Here is a 20,758-nt window from a genome sequence, read left to right on the forward strand (position 1 = left end):
TACACTTTTAATCCCGGCACTTGGAAGGAGGATCTCTGAGTTTGAGGTCAGCATGGTCTATGTGGGAATAACAGGGCTACATAGTGAGACAGTTTTAGACAGAGAGACAGAGAGAGAGAGAGAGAGAGAGAGAGAGAGAGAGATTTCTGCCTTGACAACAGCTTAACTCAGCTGGGTCTGGATCTCTGGTCTTAACTAGCACCTTCTGGTGTAGCAGAAGATACAGCGCCCCACCAGATTACAATTCCCAAAAGCATTCAACGTTCGAAAAAAGCCACGCATGCGCAGGGCTTATTTCCCAGACGCATCTGGCTTCCTTTTAAAAATGGAGAACGCCATAATTCGCGCCGCTTTTTTTCTCTTCACCACCCTCACCACCGTGCGACCACCTTCGGCCTTGTGTTCCTTTCCACCCTGCGGGAAGAAACAAAGTGTTTTTAGAGAATCTTTTTGTTATTATTTTTTATGCGGGGTTGCTGGAAGGAGAGACAAGACATGCAGGCTTGGGGAAGGAGAGCCGAGACACGTGGGGTCCCACGTGAGCGAACATTAATGGGTACAACAGGTAAGGGACGGGGGGTGAAGAGACGAAAGGAGAGGGGAAAAAAGGGGCGGGTTAAGGTGTCCCCCCGTTTTTAAAGGGGAGCTCAGGTGTGTCTGGGAGAAAATGTCCTGTGCATGCATGGCTTTCCATTGTACCACTGGGATTCGTAGTCCACTGAGGCTGTATTTTCTGCTCATGCGTGGCCCTGTCTCCAAAAGAACAGAACTTTTAAGCTTAAAAAAATCTCAAACCCCGCAAACAACACGGATCAAAGTGTCTGGCTTACCAGGGGCCAGAGCTACAGTCTTCAGCCTCGTGGTAACTGGTTCTGTTCAATAATGCATGCAGTAGAGGACAAGTCGGGGTTGGAACCGGATTCCCGACAGGAAAGCCGAGATGCGCTGCCCAGAGGCCTCAAGCAGGCAGCGGCCACGTCTCTCCACTGTCAGAAGTCTTCCTCCTCGGTGCCTGCTGAGGACCGAGCCCGCGCGGGGTCACCGGGCGCCGCGGAGACGAGCAGGCGGGACGCTGCCGTGATGCCGGTCTCCACTCGCTTCGGAGGGGCCTCGCCTCTGTCCGGCCGCCCCCACCCGGGGCCACTGAGGAGGGGGCCACTGAGGAGAGGGCAGCGGAGGAGCGGCGGTCCGTAGGCGCCTGCGCGCGCAGCCACGCTTCGCCGGTTCCGGCCGGGGAAAGGTCCTACAGATGTTCCGGGTCGTGCCCTCCAAGGAGTAGAGAAAAGCGTTCCGGGAGGCGCCTACGCGCCATAGTTCCAGGAGGGGCGAGGAGCGAGGGTCACTCGTCGTTGTCCAGTGCGTGCAGTGTCCGAGCCTAGTAGATCAGGTCAGGGGCGCTGAATGCCAAGAGCTTTTGATGAAGAACTCTATTTCCAGTGTTTTATTTATTTATTTCGTAACTGGAAAAGCAAGGGGGAAGGATTGGGGGAGCCTGGGGAAGGTTTTGCTGTGCTGTGCTGGGCATCGCTCACCCTTGCTCAGGGCCGTTCTCCGACATGTGAGTGTTGAAATGCTCTCAGGGATCGTAGTTTTTATTAAAGCTCTTCTAGGTAGGTGTGTGATGACAGCTCAGTGTGGCCTTAATCCGAATTTCCCCGGTGGCTAATGGGATTGGATATCATTCTGTGTTCTTATTTGCCACCTGCAGGCACTCCTTGGTGAAGCAGTCTTCATGTCTTTTGTGCTTTTTAATAGGATTTTTTAAGCTGTTGAAATATTTACCCCACCCCCAGCAAATCCTGGTTATGACTTCCATGTCAGATAATGTGGTTTTCTAATATCGTCTGTTGGGTTCCCTTTCATTCTCTGTTTTGGAACCGAGCTCCAACCAGCTGAACTAACCGACCTTGCTCTTTTCGTGCTCTGTAATGCAAACGGTTCAGATTTGGGAGGGAAATGGAGGCCAAGGTTACATGTAGCTGAGGCTGGCCTTAAATCCACCCTGTAGCTAAGGCTGGCCTAAAGCTTTTGTTTCTCCTGCCTCCACCTACCAACTGCTGGCATTCCAGGCATGTGTCCCACACCCAGCTTCAAAATTTTTGATTTCGATGACATCCAGATTGTCATTTTCTTCGCTGTGCATTTTCTTTTCTTTTCTTCATTAATATTACTAGTTTACTTATTTTTGATGTTTCTTCATGTTCCTGTGCATTTTCACTGTTCAGGAATCTCTTGGTGAGTCCTGTCTTCCTGAGGTTTCCCCCTGCATTTTCTGCATCTGTTGCTATGCCCACAAGACCTTATTTCTTCAGCTTGTTAACACAGTGGATCTCACTGAGTTTTGAGTATGAAGCAGACTTGGAGCAGTGTTTGTCCCACAGCTCCTCTCGTCAGCATGCTGCCCTTTATGTTCGCCTGGGTGACCAGCGTCCTTCTCTTTTAATAGTGTCCAATCATACGGATGGAGCACATTTTGACCCTCTCCTCTGCTGCTGACTACTTGGGTTAAGTCCAGATGGGGGTGACCTTGAGTAATTGGAATTTCTTGAGGGTTTGAGGGCCAGCCAAGCAGAAACCTCTTAGCAGTGTTTGAGGTGCCTCAAAACCAGCTCCCTCAACTGGAGAACACACACCCTGCTATCAGGCATCTCTGCGGCTGATGCAGTCCCTGACACACCTCCCTCTGCCCCTTTCTCATCTGCTTGGCTCCTGAGCCATGCAGGACATAAACCAAGAGGTCGTGGTCTGCCTGTAGATCCCAGAGTTATCTTTCTTGTAGGTTTGCCATCTCGGTTCAGGAGTAAGTCAAGTTACCTGAGGTCTTGTTGTAAGCAAAGAATCCATGGATATATTAAAGAGGTAAGGCCGTGCTCAGATCACGCTGAGGGAGGATGGTGCGGTTGGTGGGGTTGCCACTCCACTGCTGATGCATGTCTGTAAGGTTGCTTCTGAGGCAGCAGAAGGATTGTATACCTCAGAGGAGCAAGAGCTTCCTGTCTCCTGCATCTGAGCTCTTCTGTACTTTAGCCTCTGACCCTGTCATCTAGCAGATATTAGAACCTTTTTGGGCCGTGTCCTTTGGAGAGGGTCAGAGGCCTCAGCCTCACCTCTTTGGCAAGGATGCTGTTATGTAGAATAGCACCAGCTGGCATCTTGTGCAGCGGGCAGGTCTGTTCTGATGAGCTTCATTCTGTTATGGAGAAGTTTTCTGTGTCTCCTCCATTGCTTTGATGACACCTTCATGATCAGGTGGTTGTTTCCCCAACACTTGGGCTTATTTTTTCTCTGGGCACATTTGCCGTCCTGTGACCTTGAAAAGTGGAACACAGGACTGAAGATACCTTTGCTTGAGGTGCTTTGTAGATAGGTGACTGTTGGGACTCAATTCCGGTCTTCCCTGGGAGGGGTGGCCAGCGGCTCCACTGCACCTAGCCTGAACTCTAGGAGGAGGCTGTCCTTGGTGTCCTGATACCCTCATTGTCTGGCTTCCTTTCATGAAGACATGAATGCCAGTGAGGTGCAGAGTGGAAGGAGGACCCTCTATGGTGGATGGGATCTGCCCATACCGAGGGCATGAGGTGCCCCTCATTTTGCCAGGTGAGCCTTCTGTGCCTCTCTGCACTGGGCTCCACGTGACTGCCTTCATTCAGATAGGATAAGCAGCAGATGGGTGGTTTGGGGACAGCAGCTTGTTCTTGGGGACCTGCTTCTCCCTGCTCTCTTTGGGGTAACTTGGGTAACCACCCAGCAGTTGCCTAGTGGCACAGACCTGGGGCTTCTCCATCTGTCTGTCTTTACAGCATCCTCTTCAGCACCCAGAACATGGATCATATGTCAGTGTCTGTCACCAAGATTCCAGTTCACTAACCAGAACTAACCCAGCATCTGCTTGGGTTCCTACCCCTGAGCTTCTTGGTTAAAAGTAGATTCTAAGGCTGCCTTCTTCCTCCGTGCACACCCTCCTCCGAAATCTTCTTATCTCGTGGTATAGCTCAAGCTGGGTGTCTATGGGGAAAACCTGACAGAGCCCCTTGCTGGTTGAAGCCACCCTCCCTTCCTGACCAGGCCTGGAACCTGACTGCCTTGCCTGTTCTCTTGTCGCCATGGACACTGCCTCCTGGCTAGCTGGGCTCAGAATCTCCACTGGGCATGCTCTAGGACTTCCTTCTCAGGCTGCTGTGGAACTGCTTGTACTCACCTATCTGTTAGCTGTCCTCCACACCGGAGTGAGGTCCATAGGGGCAGTGTGGTGGGCAGTGGGCACAGTGGTGCTCCATGCCTAACTGCTCTGCCCAGGTTTCTTCTAGGTGGCAGTAACAACCCCAGACAGACGGGAGGGCTGGTAGAATACACAGCTCGAGTTTGCAGGAACAAAGCCAGGCATGGGTCCCCCTTCACCCTGCACTTTTTTTTGTTTTTAAACCTTTTCCCTTTCTCCTCTCCCTCCCACAGTGGGGTCAGCTTGACCTTCCTTGCTGCTCACTTGCATGTCAGGCTTTATATTGATTGGCGGGTAGAAAGTGCTGCAGGAGCCCTAATGTGGCTGTGTGCTGTCCCCATACTCCCCATATCTACCTCAACCTGCTCACTGCGTCACAGCTGCTGATGTATGGTGTCCAGTGTTCTGTACTTCATGTGGCCTTGGTGACTGTCCCCACATGACCTAACCCAGACTGATCCTAGTACTGGCTGTATGGATGGGGCCCTCTTGTCAGTGCTGCTCACCTTAGCCCAGAGGGAACGCTCTTCCTGCTGACTATGGGATCTTAATTCGCCCCTCCCCCACCATGGGATCTTGCTCTGTAGAGCAGGCTGGCCTTTTGGATCCCCCTACTGCAGCTTCCCAAGTGATAGGCTTACAGATGTGAACCTCTCTGCCTGGCCTGATCTTGTTTCGTTCTCCCAGCCTGATGGGAGCACTGTTGATTCCACTTCACGGCCCCCCAATGGCCATGATGTGATAGCTGAGCAGTGGTCAGACACTCTGACTGTAGAACTAGGCGTAGGCTGGCTCCAATGCGTGGCGTAAGTTGGTAACTGAAGGCAGGCTTTCGGGCACGGACAGGGCACGGGCAGGCCACGGGCTCAGCGATGCCTCTTTCTCACTCTCACAGGTGCACGCTCGTGCCTCTGTGATGAACAGAGTGGCTCAAAAAGAATTAAAACGAGTTCTCACCTCTATGTGCCGAAAACTCAAGTCAAAGAAGTATAACAGCAGCTATTTCGACAGAAAAGCAAAGGCCAGTGACAGGCTCTGCAATTTAGAAGGCTGGTTCACCTGTCAGGTGAGCTCTGTGCCCTTCATTCTGGGGTCACTGCTGAGCACAGCTCTCCAGGGGTGAGAGGCGGGTAGGGCATCCAGCAGCTGGCCTAAGAATAGGTGCTGGTAGCCCTCAAGTTCAAAGTGCGGGAGGAGGCAGGGATGGGGGCGTGCAATTGTTGGGGTGTACACTTGTTAGTATGTGGTACCGTAGTCGCAAGGATGGGGGCGTGCAATTGTTGGGGTGTACAATTGTTAGTATATGGTACCGTAGTCGCAAGGATGGGGGCATGCAATTGTTGGGGTGTACAATTGTTAGTATATGGTACCATAGTCGCAGGGATGGGGGCGTGCAATTGTTGGGGTGTACACTTGTTAGTATGTGGTACCGTAGTCGCAGGGATGGGGGCGTGCAATTGTTGGGGTGTACAGTTGTTAGTATATGGTACCGCAGTTGCACAGGAACATGTTGGGAATAACAGGTCTTCTCCTGTGTGGATCTGTAGAGGCACCTAGCAAAGGATGATTCTCTAGTATCAGGGACAGAAATGCCTTCATCTTTTGAAAACTCAAAATATTAAGATCAGGGGCAATGGAATGTTAGGGGCAGGTCGAATTCCAAAGACAGCATTTTTAAAAATTAGGCTTAGTTTTTGAATATGAGTGTTTTGCCTGTGTATATGTCTGTGCCCATGTGTGCTTGGTGCCTGTGGAGACCAGAAGAGGGTGTCAGATCCCCTGGAACTGAGGTTACAGATGGGTGTGAGCCACATATGGGTGCTGGGAATCAAACCTTGGTCCTCTAGAAGAACAGACAGTGCTCTGAACTTCTGAACCGTCTCTCCACCCCACAAAGAGAGAATTTTCAATCTCTAATGAACAGCAAACACTTTCATTTTTTAAAATGAGGTCTTAATATGTAGTTGAGGCTAGGCTTAAGATCACTATGTAGCTGAGGCTGACTTAATATTTATTTCCTTTTATGTATATGTGTGTAGTGTTTGTGTGTGAGTGTGCACATGCCACAGCATGGGTGTGGTCAGAGGACAGACCACACCTGGCTTTTACGAGGACTTCAGGATCCAAACATTGGTCTCAGGTTTGCATAGAAAGTGCTCTTCCTGCTGAGCCATCTCCCTGGCCTTTACCTCTAAATCCTCCTACCTCTGCCTCTTAGTGCTGGGGATGCCACTGCCTGGTTCAAATGTTGGTTCATGGATTGAATGCCTTGTGGGGCCTACTCCTTCGCAAGCTTGTTGGCTTGGAGGAGAGCAGTAACGTACCTCCCTCTGCCTTTCCAACCCCTACCTCGGTCCCTGCAGGGCCCCTTTGACCTGGAGATGTGTCTTTACAAGCATTACATAAACCCCTATAGCAAAAGGGAGAGCCGGCTCCTCTTCAGCACCTGGAACCTGGATCATATGTGAGTATCTGTCACCGAGATTCCAAGTCACTAACCAGAACTAACCCAGCATCTGCTTGGGCTCCTACCCTTGCTCAGGTCTGATCCATTACACCTGTGTGCTTCAGGCTCAGGGATAGACCCCAAGCGTCTGGAGTGATGCTCCTGACCTCTCAGCTGTCAGTGCCCAGTGCTAAACTGTCCCTCTGCCCTCCCACCCCCATCTGTGGGCGGATCTGGTGGCCTGACTCTTCATGGCCCAGTGGTGGATTCTAAGAGAGTGGGTGCTCTGTGTTTGAACCAGGAGTCTGATTTTGGGCTGTGTCGTGGGAGGTCAGGGCCAGTAGGATGGTATCGCAGCTGGGCAAGCTGCAGCCACTCCCAACCAGGGCAGGGCGGGACATATTCTTACAGCTCTTGACTGTAACTACCCTTGACCTTGCTTTGTGAAGGCAAAGTGCTCCAAGTGTCCACAAATGGCTACTTGACTCTTGGAGTCAAACTATGAAACATATACAAAGAGTGAGTTTTATTTGAGGGCCCCTTTATCCCTCAGTACTCAGTGCCCCTGCCCTGTTGCCACAGAAAACCACTGTCCTGAAATGTGCCCCGTTAATGCCTGCTGTACACCTTTGCCAGCAAGTGTGGACTTCCATGCCTTTGCTGCTCTCTGGCTCCACGGTGCTCTGTCCACACAACTCAGTGCACAGCAGACTCCTTCACTGTTTGCAGACTAGCCCACATTTGTTCCCTCCTGGGCATTTAGGCCGTTACCTAACCCTGGGATGAAACTGTCTCCCAGTTCTATCCCTGTCCGTCTGATCTGTGGACCGGCTGCATCCATAGCTGGTGAGCAATGCAGATTTGGACCCCACCCAGCATCAAGAGGGCATCCAGGGTCTGGTGTGGACTCTCGATGAGAAAGAGTGCCCTGGCTCTGACCTCCAGGCTCCTTGGGAAATCGATACCGGTGTTCCCCTTCCGAGTATCTCCAGCCTTCTCTGAATGTTCCAGCTCACACACTTGCAAGTTGCTCCATGTCCTCACCACCACTCGGTGTCACTGTGCCTCTTTGCATTTCCCTGACTGAGGAGAGCACCCACTCTGCAACTTCTGTGTTTTCCTGGCTCCCAGGAAGGCTGAGGCCTCTTTGCCATTCATGGCTTTCTTTCATGTTGCTTCCTTTTGCTCAGTGTTTACTTTTTGTCCCCGGCACTGCTTCTCTCCTGGCTGTCTGTGAGAGACATTGTTGCAATCGTTTTGCCACATTTCTGATGTCTTTTATAACAACTGGATGGGGTGGCCTTGGCGAGCCCTTGGAGACTGGGCCCCTTTCTTAGGGTCTGAGCCACTGAGTTGTCAGGATCCTGACTGCAGGCCCAGAGCCTGCACAGATCCTGCCATTCCTCCTGCAGGTGCAGGGGCCTCTGTTTGCTGAACCTGCGTTTGCCCTGTGTTTAACTGCAGGGTGTTTTGCTTTTATTTTTATTCCTACTTTGCACTCCTCTTAGGGTTTCTCCTTGTTCTCTAGTTTCTCTCTTTTGTCTTTTAACAAATGCTGAAGGCTAGTGTCTCCGGCTGCACCTGACCTTAGTGTTTTGGGGTCAGTGTGATTGTTCTGACATGTGGCCTTTGGCAGGTCTCGGAGTCCCAGGGCTGTTCCCTCATTCTGCTCTGGTACCTGAAGGTTGCGACTCCTACGCCCACTCTGCTCTTTGCCTCACACTCCCCCGACTCGGTTTCTGTTGCCATCAAACAGGAGGTCTCTAGTTGGCACATTAACTGCCTTTTGTCCTGCATGGGTCCCTCCTCCTAGTGGCTGCTCAGCATGAATAAGTGTGACTGGGTTTGTCTCATTTTCTGTTTGCTGTACCTGTTGTCCTGGTCTCACTGTGCACCCTGGACCCACCTGTCTCTCTTGCAGGGCTGTGTTTTGAGTGCTGTCCTGCCTGGCCGTAAGCCTGCACGGATGCTCATTTTCATCTCAGTACCTACTTAGGCTGTCCATGTCTCTGCTCACTGCCTCCTGCATCTCCCTGTTCCTGCTAAGGGCTGGCTAATGAGTGACCCTCGTGCTTCTTAAGGAGGGCCTAGGGGTGAACTCCCTCCTAGAACGTCAACCACTGAGTGAGTGTAGGGTGACTGTCTCACACTGGGTCTGGGATCACAGGCATCTAGGTCCCTTCTGCACTCCCTGGAGGAGGCTGATCACATTGATCCCTGGTGCCTACTCATGGGAGCTGGTGCCAGTCAGCATTCTGCCTTTTCAGTGAAGACTGGTTCGTCCGTTCCCCTTACCTGAAAGGGGTACACAGTGAAGACTGGTTTGTCCCCCTTACCTGAAAGGGGTACACATCCAGAGCCAGCTCTTTCTCTTTGCTTCTGCTGTGACTTGTCCTCCGTTCTGATTCTCCTCTGCAGTCCCTTGGATTCCCATGGGCATTCTGGGAACTCCTTGCCACCTACCCACCCACTTTATGCTGACTCTGCTTGCCTGCTCTGGCTCAGTGCTGTTGTTTTGGGATAACTTCCTGCTGTGGAATTGGTTGCAAACACCTCCCCCCACCCCCCACCACTGCCCGTAGATTGAAACTGTCACACAATGAGACCACATCCAGAGATTGGTCCTTTGGTAAACAGTTCAGGTGAATTGGTGTCCTAGGGAGGAGAGTGATTCAACAAGAACAGATAATCTTGTGCATGGGAGAGCATGTTCATGGTGTCACTGCCGTGTGAGGACAAGCCAGCAAGTTGGCTCTGATCAGACCAGACTGTGCAACGGCTTAGACTTCCAGCTCAGAGCTGTGGAACGATAGATGAGGGGGAGGTGGCTTGCTTTCCACTCTGCTGTTCTTGGGACTGTGTTTGAATCTGAGTTTCTTTGGTGACCATTTTTCTGTCACTGGCTTGTCAAAGTGTCTCTGCAGAGTAGTCTGCACTTCTTCCCTGTAGGCGTCTCAGTTTCAGTAGCTCTGAAGCAACACGACATTCTTTTTGCTTGCCACTTCTGTGTCACATTGGTCATACACACTTGGGTCACATGCCTGTGGGAGACACGGGATTGGGGAGGGTGGTTCTGTGTAAATGGGAGTCACTCTGGGCCAAGAAGCACTCCCATGTGGGGCTCGGCTTTGTTGAATGGCCATGTGAGCAGCCTGGCCTTGTATTCTTTCTAGTATGTTAAGCAGTACCCACAATTCAAGTTTGCAAAGTAAGACAACAGCATCGCTAGCTCCAAACTCTGCTACACTGCCCATGCCCGCCCACGGCCATGTCAGTGTTGGGCCAGTGCCACCGGTCTGTGAAGCACGGTGCTGGGTTCGTCTGGTGACTTATCCACAAGCCCCACCCATTCCACTGCCCCTGCCCTTCTGGGATATTCCCAGCTTAGGTTCCTTAAGAATCTTCAAGATCCTCACATCTGTTACACCTATTAGCAGGTGTCTGAGGGTTTCTACTGTTGCGGTAAAGCACCAGCCAAAAGCCGCATGGGGAGGAAAGGATTTATTTCATCTGAAACTATACAGTTCATCATGAAGGGGTCAGGACAGTCACTCAAGGCAGGAACTGATGCGGAGACCACGGAGGGCTGTTGTTTACTGGCTTATTCAGCCTACTTTCTTATACAGTCCAGGACCACTGGCCTAGGGGTGGCACTGCCCACTGTGAGCTGGGCCCTCCCACACCAATCATTAACCAAGAAAATGCTTCACAGCCTTTATACACACCAGTCTGATGCAGGCATTTTCTCACTTGGGGGTCCCTCTTCCTAAATGACTCCAGTTTGTGTCAAGTTGACCAAAATCTAAGAAGCACAGCAGGGATATTAGCTATGGTTGACTGTGCTATGAGTGTCTGTGGCTGGTGGGAAGTGCACAGCACCCTGCGGTGCATGGCACTGACAGTCTTCTCTGACTTGACAGAATAGAGAGGCGAATTGTGGTGCGTACACTTCTGAAGGCAGTTCAGCAAAGGAGGAAGATCAACTGTGCATATTTCTATAATTTACTCTTTACGTCTGATAACCTGAAGCTGGTTCACATTGCTTGCCATAAGAAGACAGCGCACAAGCTTCAGTGTGACCATAATAAGATCTACCGGCCCTTGGCAAGATCCAAGAAGCAGTCGGCTAGCCGCAGACACGAGGACCTCTGAGGTAGAGCAGTGGTGATGGGACTATTACCCTTACATTTTGTCACGCTAGAAGCCCCAGCCTGAGTTCTGTTTTTAAAAGATGGTATATTTTATTTTATTGTTTTTGAGCATTTTTTTAATATTTATTATTTATACAATATTCTGTCTGTCCGTGTGTCTGCAGGCCACAAGAGGGCACCAGACCTCATTACAGATGGTTGTGAGCCACCATGTGGTTGCCGGGAATTGAACTCAGGACCTTTGGAAGAGCAGGCAATGCTCTTAATCACTGAGCCATCTCTCCGGCCCCCTTGAGCATTTTTTTTAAGATTTATTTATTATTTATTTATTATGTATACAGTGTTCTGTCAGCATGTACGCCTGCAGGCCAGAAGAGGGCACCAGACCTCATTACAGATGGTTATGAGCCACCATGTGGTTGCTGGGAATTGAACTCAGGACCTTTGGAAGAGCAGGCAATGCTCTTAACCGCTGAGCCATCTCTCCAGCCCCTTTATTTATTTATTTTTTTAAAGTGTAGCAAACGTGGCTTTAATTTTCAGGTTACTTTTGGAATTGAACATGGGAAACACTTTTTAATACAATAACGACGAGAAGAAATCAGAAGACCTAAATCCCATATTCCTTGTACTTGAACTCTGACTCTGCTTGTGACTTGGATTTCTAGACCCCAAATTCTGTAGTTCCTACAAGGCCATGTGTATTTCTTTTTAAAAGTCTTCAAAAAACAGTAAAAGGTGCCGGTTGAGAGGGGCAAGTTGCCCTGCCCACTAAGGAGGTTCTACTGTATCTCCAGGGGAACAGAGCAAGTAAGAGCTCCATGCTTGGATAACATGGTAATCAGCAAAACCAAGCCATCGAGGTCCATTTCTCATGGTCAAAGAGAGCCATGTACAGCAGAATCATTTAGCAGCCTTATTCTGACTCTGTGCAACATGCCCACACAGGGCAGGGCTGCCACTGTATACTTGAGATTTTCACACATCAGGACTGCCACCTCTGGTGTGGTTGGTCTCAGGGGTGGTGGCATGGACAAGATGGACCAACCAGACTGCTCACAGGTACCTACCACAGTGCTTGGCTTCCTGCTATTGCGGACACAGGTGTCTTTCAGAGTGTCACAGTGGTGAGATGCCCGGGTACAGGTGGACAATGGCAGACCTGAAAGTGCCTTCCTCTGTGTTCCAGGTCAGGCGGAAGCTAGTCCAAGTCCCAGGCAAGGACAGGATTGCAGTTGCTGATCACTCACTACTTGTCCTTCTCCGGTGGTAGAGGGAGGTTCCAGTCTGCAGGGGGCCTCTGCCTCAAGGCCCATACCAGGGTGTGCTTCCGAGCAGCCTGGACCCGTGCTTGCTCACTCTCACAGAGGGATTGCTGGGCCTGGGGGCTCCTCCCACTCATGGCAGTGGAGATGGCATATTTTATATCTTTTATAATTGTTTATATATATATATATTTTTTTTTTTTGGTTTTTTGGGACAGGGTTTATTTTTATATTTTTACATTTTTAATACATTAAAGATATTTTTGAAAAATAGATGTGTCTAAAAAAGTGTGGGGCCAAGGGCACAATAACAGCAGCCGGACGGAACCATTGCCCCTGCTGAGTCTGTCTTCACAGCCGTGCGCAGCAGTGCCTCAGGACAGCGTGGTGGAGCTTTCTGAGGACACGCTGCCTGTCTTACAGACACGGACGTACACTGTTCACAATGTGTGGTCTTCCATGTTTCTGAGGGCTGTCCTTTTCAAGTACCCGGGACATGTAAAGTCACCGCCGACTGCCAGGACTGGGCTCTCTGAAGTTTGACACTCTCGTGTGTGTGTGTGTGTGTGTGTGTGTGTGTGTGTGTGTGTGTGTGCGCGCGGGCGCGGGCGCCTGAGTGCTCATTAGTGTACCACGTGCATGTAGGTGCCAAGGCCAGCAGGATTGGATACCTGCAAGAGGAACTACAGGGGGTTGTAAGCCGTCATGTGTGTGCTGGAACCCAGTCTGGGCCCTCTGCAAGAGCATCAGGTGCTCTTAGCAGCTGACCCCTCTCTTCAACCCAAGGTGGACATTTGTGGCCTTCTGTTACCCACGCCCCTACTAGTGTGCCCGGTAGGAGGGATGCGCTGCACCCCTCCTGATCTGAGGCTCCGTTTCTGCAGCTGGTGAAATGCAAAAATCCATACTTGTTGCAACTGGACATGAAAAATGAGCTTTGAGTGAAAGCCAGAAGGCCGACTTTGATGGGACATCTTTTCCCTGCTTCTGGGCTGGGCAGTGATGGAGTGGTGGGTCACAGACAGGAGTTGTCACCCAAGCCCCAGACTCCCAGGATAACGTAGGCAGTGAACCCCAGAAAACGTGAATCACAAAAGTCTGCAGTGGCGGATTCATTATGCTATCAGCTCTGCGACTGAATCAGCCATTGAGAGACTGCAGCAGCCCGGGACCCGTGCGTGTTACGGTGAATGGCAGAAAGCAAAGGGGTTAGAAGGTAGACTGCTGTACTGCCAACTGATGAAGGAAAAGGGGTGGGCTTAAATACCTAAGCAAGACAGAGCCACGGAAGCCATCTAGGGAAGAAAGGCCTGTCTGCAGGAAGCTCCTGCAGGAGCAGCACCTGGGGTGACCTGCCTCAGGCCCTGGGCCCATTTGACCTGTGGGGGAACTGGGGTAGGCACAGCAGGTCTTCAGCAAGGGGCCAGGTCCTGAATGGACTGTTAGGACTCCACAGGGAGGGGACCTGGAAACTCACATTTATTTCTTCCCCATGTAGCTGCTGGCTCCAGGCAGTGCTCTTGCTATGTGCACTGGGAGGCTAGTCCCTACAGACTGTGACAGTGGGAGGACAGGATGTGCTTTATCACAGGTGTCCTGACAGAGCCTTCACATGCCTGTCTACAGACGGGCTCTCGTACCAGCTGGCTGGCTCAGGCTCTTAAACACCTAGTGTATCCCCCCAAGTAACTGCTTTAATGAGTCTGAATTCTTAAATAAGGTGTGTGTGTGTGTGTGTGTGTGTGTGTGTGTGCCACACATGGCATGTTTGTGGAGGGGTTTGGGGAAAACCTGTGGAGGTAAGATCTGTCCACCACATGCATTCTGGAGACTAAACTTAGATCTTTAAGCTTGGTAGCAAGCACCCTTACATGCTGAGACAGCTTGGTGGCCCTATTTAGGTTTTGTCCATGTATTCTTGAGTTGTTTGCTTTTGCTGCTGTGGACCCTCTGCCTGATGCCCCACGCCTACCCAACATCATCTATGCTTTCACAGAGGATACCTGTGTTGTCGTGACAGGGCAAGGGACTTAGGTCTGTGACTATCACATCTCAACAGACTCTCCCAGATCCCAAAGAAAAGGGTTATATTAGCTTCCAAGGGCTGGATGACTGCAGTTGAGAAAGGGGGCACATGTGTTTCTTTGTAAAGACAAGCAGTTGTTTGCTACGAGTGAAAGCATTGTTAGAACTGAGATCAGTGTTCCTTTTCTCAGTATGAGCTTTACTTTTAAAGATAATCGCCTTCTTTTGAAAGTTTATTAATTTCACGAAAGCTTTAGTAAGAAACTCACATGTGTTTCTTTGTAAAGACAAGCAGTTGTTTGCTACGTGTGAACACATTGTTAGAACTGAGATAGTGTTCCTTTTCTCAGTACAAGATTAACTTTAAAAGATAATCGCGTTCTTTTGAAAGTTTATTAATTTGACGAAAGATTTAGTAAGAAACGCACATGTGTTTCTTAGTAAAGACAAGCATTTGTTTGCTACGTGTGAAAGCATTGTTAGAACTGAGATCAGTGTTCCTTTTCTCAGTATGAGCTTTACTTTTAAAGATAATCGCCTTCTTTTGAAAGTTTATTAATTTCAGGAAAGCTTTAGTAAGAAAGGCACATGTGTTTCTTTGTAAAGACAAGCAGTGTTTGATATGTGTGAAAGCATTGTTAGAACTGAGATCAGTCTTCCTTTTCTCAGTACAAGCTTTACTTTGTAAGATAATCATGTTCTTTTGAAAGTTTATTAATTTCACAAAAGCTTTAGTAGTAAACGCACATGTGTTTCTTTGTAAAGACAAGCAGTTGTTTGATACGTGTGAAAACATTGTTAGAACTGAGATCAGTGTTGCTTTTCTCAGTACAATCTTTACTTTGAAAGATAATCGCGTTCATTTGAAAGTTTATTAATTTCACGAAAGCTTTAGCAAGAAACGCACATGTGTTTCTTTGGAAAGGCAAGCAGTTGTTTGCTACGTGTGAAAGCATTGTTAGAACTGAGATCAGTGTTCCTTTTCTCAGTATAGGCTTTACTTTGAAAGATAATCGCGTTCTTTTGAAAGTTTATTAATTTCACGAAAGCTTTAGTAAGAAACGCACATGTGTTTCTTTTTAAAGTCAAGAGGTTTTTCCTACGTTTGAAAGCATTGTTAGAACTGAGATCAGTGTTCCTTTTCTCAGTACAAGCTTTACTTTGAAAGATAATTGCGTTCTTTGAAAGTTTATTAATTTCACGAAAGCTTTAGTAAGAAAAGCACATGTGTTTCTTTGTAAAGACAAGCAGTTGTTTGCTACGTGTGAACGCGTTGTTAGAACTGAGATAGTCTTCCTTTTCTCAGTACAAGATTTACTTTGAGCCGGGCGGTGGTGGCGCACGCCTTTATTCCCAGCACTTGGGAGGCAGAGGCAGGCAAATCTCTGTGAGTTCGAGACCAGCCTGGTCTACAAGAGCTAGTTCCAGGACAGGCTCCACAACCACAGAGAAACCCTGTCTCGAAAAACCAAAAAAAAAAAAAAAAAAAAAAAAGATTTACTTTGAAAGATAATCGCATTCTTTTGAAAGTTTATTAATTTCACAAAAGCTTTAGCAAGAAACGCACATGTGTTTCTTTGTAAAGACAAGCAGTTGTTTGCTACGTGTGAAAGCATTGTTAGAACTGAGATCAGTGTTCCTTTTCTCAGTACAAGCTTTACTTTGAAAGATAATTGCGTTCTTTGAAAGTTTATTAATTTCACGAAAGCTTTAGTAAGAAAAGCACATGTGTTTCTTTGTAAAGACAAGCAGTTGTTTGCTACGTGTGAACGCGTTGTTAGAACTGAGATAGTCTTCCTTTTCTCAGTACAAGATTTACTTTGAGCCGGGCGGTGGTGGCGCACGCCTTTATTCCCAGCACTTGGGAGGCAGAGGCAGGCAAATCTCTGTGAGTTCGAGACCAGCCTGGTCTACAAGAGCTAGTTCCAGGACAGGCTCCTCAACCACAGAGAAACCCTGTCTCGAAAAACCAAAAAAAAAAAAAAGATTTACTTTGAAAGATAATCGCATTCTTTTGAAAGTTTATTAATTTCACAAAAGCTTTAGTAAGAAACGCACATGTGTTTCTTTGTAAAGACAAGCAGTTGTTTGCTACGTGTGAAAGCATTGTTAGAACTGAGATCAGTGTTCCTTTTCTCAGTACAAGCTTTACTTTGAGAGATAATTGCGTTCTTTGAAAGTTTATTAATTTCACGAAAGCTTTAGTAAGAAAAGCACATGTGTTTCTTTGTAAAGACAAGCAGTTGTTTGCTACGTGTGAACGCGTTGTTAGAACTGAGATAGTCTTCCTTTTCTCAGTACAAGATTTACTTTGAGCCGGGCGGTGGTGGCGCACGCCTTTATTCCCAGCACTTGGGAGGCAGAAGCAGGCAAATCTCTGCGAGTTCGAGACCAGCCTGGTCTACAAGAGCTAGTTCCAGGACAGGCTCCACAACCACAGAGAAACCCTGTCTCGAAAAACCAAAAAAAAAAAAAAAAAAAAAAAAAAAGGTTTACTTTGAAAGATAATCGCATTCTTTTGAAAGTTTATTAATTTCACAAAAGCTTTAGTAAGAAACGCACATGTGTTTCTTTGTAAAGACAAGCAGTTGTTTGCTACGTGTGAAAGCATTGTTAGAACTGAGATCAGTGTTCCTTTTCTCAGTATGAGCTTTACTTTTAAAGATAATCGCCTTCTTTTGAAAGTTTATTAATTTCACGAAAGCTTTAGTAAGAAATGCACATGTCTTTCTTTGTAAAGACAAGCAGTTGCTTGGTATGTGTGAAAGCATTGTTAGAACTTAGATCAGTGTTCCTTTTTTAGTACAAGCATTACTTTGTAGGATAATCATGTTCTTTTGAAAGTTTATTAATTTCACAAAAGCTTTAGTAAGAAACACACATGTGTTTCTTTGTAAAGACAAGCAGTTGTTTGCTACGTGTGAACGCGTTGTTAGAATTCAGATAGTCTTCCTTTTCTCAGTACAAGCTTTACTTTGAAAGATAATCGCGTTCTTTTGAACGTTTATTAATTTCACGAAAGCCTTAGTAAGAAAAGCACATGTGTTTCTTTGTAAAGACAAGGAGTTGTTTGCTACCTCTGAAAGCATTGTTAGAACTGAAATCAGTGTTCCTTTTCTCAGTATTAGTTTTACTTTGAAAGATAATCGCCTTCTTTTGAAATTTTATTAAATTCACGAAAGCTTTTTTAAGAAACGCACATATGTTTCTGTGTAAAGACAAGCAGTTGTTTGCAATGTGTGAAAGCATGTTAGAACTGAGATCAGTGTTCCTTTTCTCAATACAAGCTTTAATTTGAAAGATAATCGCGTTCTTTGAAAGTTTATTAATTTCACGAAAGCTTTAGTAAGAAACGCACATGTGTTTCTTTGTAAAGACAAGGAGTGGTTTGCTACGTGTGAAAGCATTGTTACAACTGAGATCAGTGTTCCTTTTCTTAGTACAAGCTTTACTTTGAAAGATAATTGTGTTCTTTGAAAGTTTATTAATTTCACGAAAGCTTTAGTAAGAAACGCACATGTGTTTCTTGGTAAAGACAAGCAGTTGTTTGATATGTGTCATAGCATTGTTAGAACTGAGATAAGTGTTCCTTTTCTCAGTACAAGCTTTACTCTGAAAGATAATCGTGTTCTTTGAACGCTTAATAATTTCACGAAAGCTTTAGTAAAAAAAGCACATGTGCTTCTTTTAAAGACAAGCAGTTGTTTGCTCCGTGTGAAAGCATTGTTAAAATTGAGATCGGTGTTCCTTTTCTCAACAAGCTTTACTTTGACAGGCAATAGCGTTCTTTTGAAAATTTATTAATTTCACGAAAGCTTTAGTAAGAAACGCACATGTGTTTCTTTGTAAAGACAAGCAGTTGTTACTACGTGTGAAAGCATTGTTAGAACTGAGATCAGTATTCCTTTTCTCAGTACAAGCATTACTTTGAAAGATAATCGCGTTCTTTTGAAAGTTTTTAAATTTCACGAAAGGTTAGTGAGAAACGCACATGTGTTTCTTTGTAAAGGCAAGCATTTGTTTGATAAGTGTGGAAGCATTGTTAGAACTGAGATCCGTGTTCCTTTTCTCAGTACAAACATTACTTTGAAAGATAATCGCGTTCTTTTGAAAGTTTATTAATTTCAGGAAAGCTTTATTAAGAAACGGACAAGTGTTTCTTTGTAAAGTGAATCAGTTTTTTAATACGTGTGAAAGCATTGTTACAACTGAGATCAGTGTTCCTTTCTCAGTACAAGCTTTACTTTGAAAGATTATCGCGTTGTTTTGAAAATTTATTTCACGAAACCTTAAGTAAGAAATGCACATGTGTTTCTTTGTGAAGGCAAGCAGTTGTTAGCTACGTGTGAAAGCATTGTTAGAACTGAGATCAGCGTTCCTTTTATCAACAAGCTTTCCTTTGACAGACAATTGCATTCTTTTGAAAATTTATTAATTTCACGAAAGCTTTAGTGAGAAACGCACATGAGTTTCTTTGTAAAGACAAGCAGTTGTTTGCTACGTGTGAACACATTGTTAGAAGTGAGATCAGTGTTCCTTTTCTCAGTACAAGCTTTACTTTGAAAGATAATCGCGTTTTGAAAGTTTAATAATTTCACTAAAGCTGAAAGCATTGTTAGGACTGATATCAGTGTTCCTTTTCTCAGTACAAGCTTTACTTTGAAAGATAATCGCGTTCTTTTGAAAGTTTATTAATTTCATGAGAGCTGGAGTAAGAAACGCACATGTGTTTCTTTGTAAAGTCAAGCAGTTGTTTCCTACATGTGAAAGCATTGTTAGAACTGAGATCAGTGTTCCTTTTCTCAGTACAAGCTTTACTTTGAAAGATAATCGCGTTCTTTTGAAAGTTTATTAATTTCAGGAAAGCTTTAGTAAGAAACACACATGTGTTTCTCTGTAAAGACAGGCAGTTCTTTACTACGTGTGAAAGCATTGTTAGAACAGAGATCAGTGTTCCTTTTCTTAGTACAAGCTTTACTGAGATCAGTGTTCCTTTTCTCAGTACGAGCTTTATTTGAAAGATGATTTGGTTGTTTTGAAAGTTTATTAATTTCACAAAAGCTTTAGTAAGAAACACACATGTGTTTATTTGTAAAGACAAGCAGTTGTTTGCTACCTGTGAAAGCATTGTTAGAACTGACATCAGTGTTCCTTTTCTCAGTACAAGCTTTACTTTGAAAAATAATCGCGTTTTTTTGAAAGTTTATTTATTTCACGAAAGCTTAAGTAAGAAATGCACATGTGTTTCTTTGTGAAGGCAAACAGTTGTTTGCAAAGTGTGAAAGAATTGTTAGAACTGAGATCAGTGTTCCTTTTCTCAGTACAAAATTTACTTTGAAAGATAATTGCGTTCCTTTGAAAGTTTATTAATTTCACGAAAGCTTCAGTAAGAATCGCACATGTGTTCCTTTGTAAAGACAAGCAGTTGTTTGATACGTGTGAAAGCATTGTTAGAAGTGAGATCAGTGTTGCTTTTCTCAGTACAACCTTTACTTTGAAAGATAATCGCGTTCTTTTGAACGTTTATTAATTTCACGAAAGCTTACTAAGAAAAGCACATGTGTTTCTTTGTAAAGACAAGGAGTTGTTTGCTACCTCTGAAAGCATTGTTAGAACTGAAATCAGTGTTCCTTTTCTCAGTATTAATTTTACTTTGAAAGATAATCGCCTTCTTTTGAAATTTTATTAATTTCACGAAAGCTTTTTTAAGAAACGCACATGTGTTTCTGTGTAAAGACAAGGAGTTGTTTGCTACGTGTGAAAGCATTGTTAGAGCTGAGATCAGTGTTCCTTTTTTCAGTACAAGCTTTACTTTGAAAGATAATTGCGTTCTTTTGAAAGTTTATTAATTTCAGGAAAGCTTTAGTAAGAAACGCACATGTGTTTCTCTGTAAAGACAGGCAGTTGTTTACTACGTGTGAAAGCATTGTTAGAACAGAGATCAGTGTTCCTTTTCTTAGTACAAGCTTTACTTTGATAGATAATCGATTCTTTTCAAAGTTTATTTATTTCAAGAAAGCTAGAGTGAGAAAAACAAATCTGTTTCCTCGTAAAGACAAGCAGTTTTTTGATACGTGTGAAAGCATTGTTAGAACAGAGATCAGTGTTCCTTTTCTCTGTACAAGCTTTACTGAGATCAGTGTCCTTTTCTCAGTACGAGCTTTATTTTGAAAAATGATTTGGTTGTTTTGAAAGTTTATTAATTTCACAAAAGCTTTAGTAAGAAACACACATGTGTTTATTTGTAGAGACAAGCAGTTGTTTGCTATGTGTGAAAGCATTGTTAGAACTGACATCAGTGTTCCTTTTCTCAGTACAAGCTTTACTTTGAAAGATAATCGCGTTCTTTTGAAAGTTTATTTATTTCAGGAAAGCATAAGTAAGAAATGCACATGTGTTTCTTTGTGAAGGCAAACAGTTGTTTGCAAAGTGTGAAAGAATTGTTAGAACTGAGATCAGTGTTCGTTTTCTCAGTACAAGCTTTACTTTGAAAGATAATCGCGTTTTGAAATTTTATTAATTTCACGAAAGCTGAAAGCATTGTTAGAACTGAGATCAGTGTTCCTTTTCTCAACTAGCATTACTTTGACAGACAATCGCGTTCTTTTGAAAATTTATTAACTTCACGAAAGCTTTAGTAAGAAACGCTCAT

At 45.7% G+C, this 20,758-nt stretch overlaps 1 protein-coding gene across 1 annotated transcript; it reads left to right on the forward strand.

The window, feature by feature from the left end:
• Positions 1-882: 882 nt before the first annotated feature.
• On the forward strand, positions 883-13,432 carry LOC130861986 (DNA fragmentation factor subunit beta-like). The gene is made up of 6 exons (XM_057751354.1): positions 883-1,186; positions 2,780-2,859; positions 5,115-5,285; positions 6,583-6,683; positions 10,586-10,790; positions 13,373-13,432. Exons 1-6 carry the CDS (start codon positions 883-885, stop codon positions 13,430-13,432), a joined length of 921 nt encoding a protein of 306 aa, XP_057607337.1.
• The last annotated feature ends 7,326 nt before the right edge of the window (positions 13,433-20,758 follow it).

The sequence above is a fragment of the Chionomys nivalis genome, chromosome 19 (assembly GCF_950005125.1).
Source record: "Chionomys nivalis chromosome 19, mChiNiv1.1, whole genome shotgun sequence".
NCBI classification, from domain to species: Eukaryota; Metazoa; Chordata; class Mammalia; order Rodentia; family Cricetidae; genus Chionomys; species Chionomys nivalis.

Bases quoted from the DNA above. Each gene is read 5' to 3' on its own strand.
- LOC130861986 (XM_057751354.1), top strand. From the start codon at position 883: ATGCATGCAGTAGAGGACAAGTCGGGGTTGGAACCGGATTCCCGACAG. The intron at 6,684-10,585 runs GTGAGTATCTGT...CTGACTTGACAG, and splicing joins ACCTGGAACCTGGATCATAT to AATAGAGAGGCGAATTGTGG. The intron at 10,791-13,372 runs GCTAGCCGCAGA...GAGCCACGGAAG, and splicing joins CAAGATCCAAGAAGCAGTCG to CCATCTAGGGAAGAAAGGCC.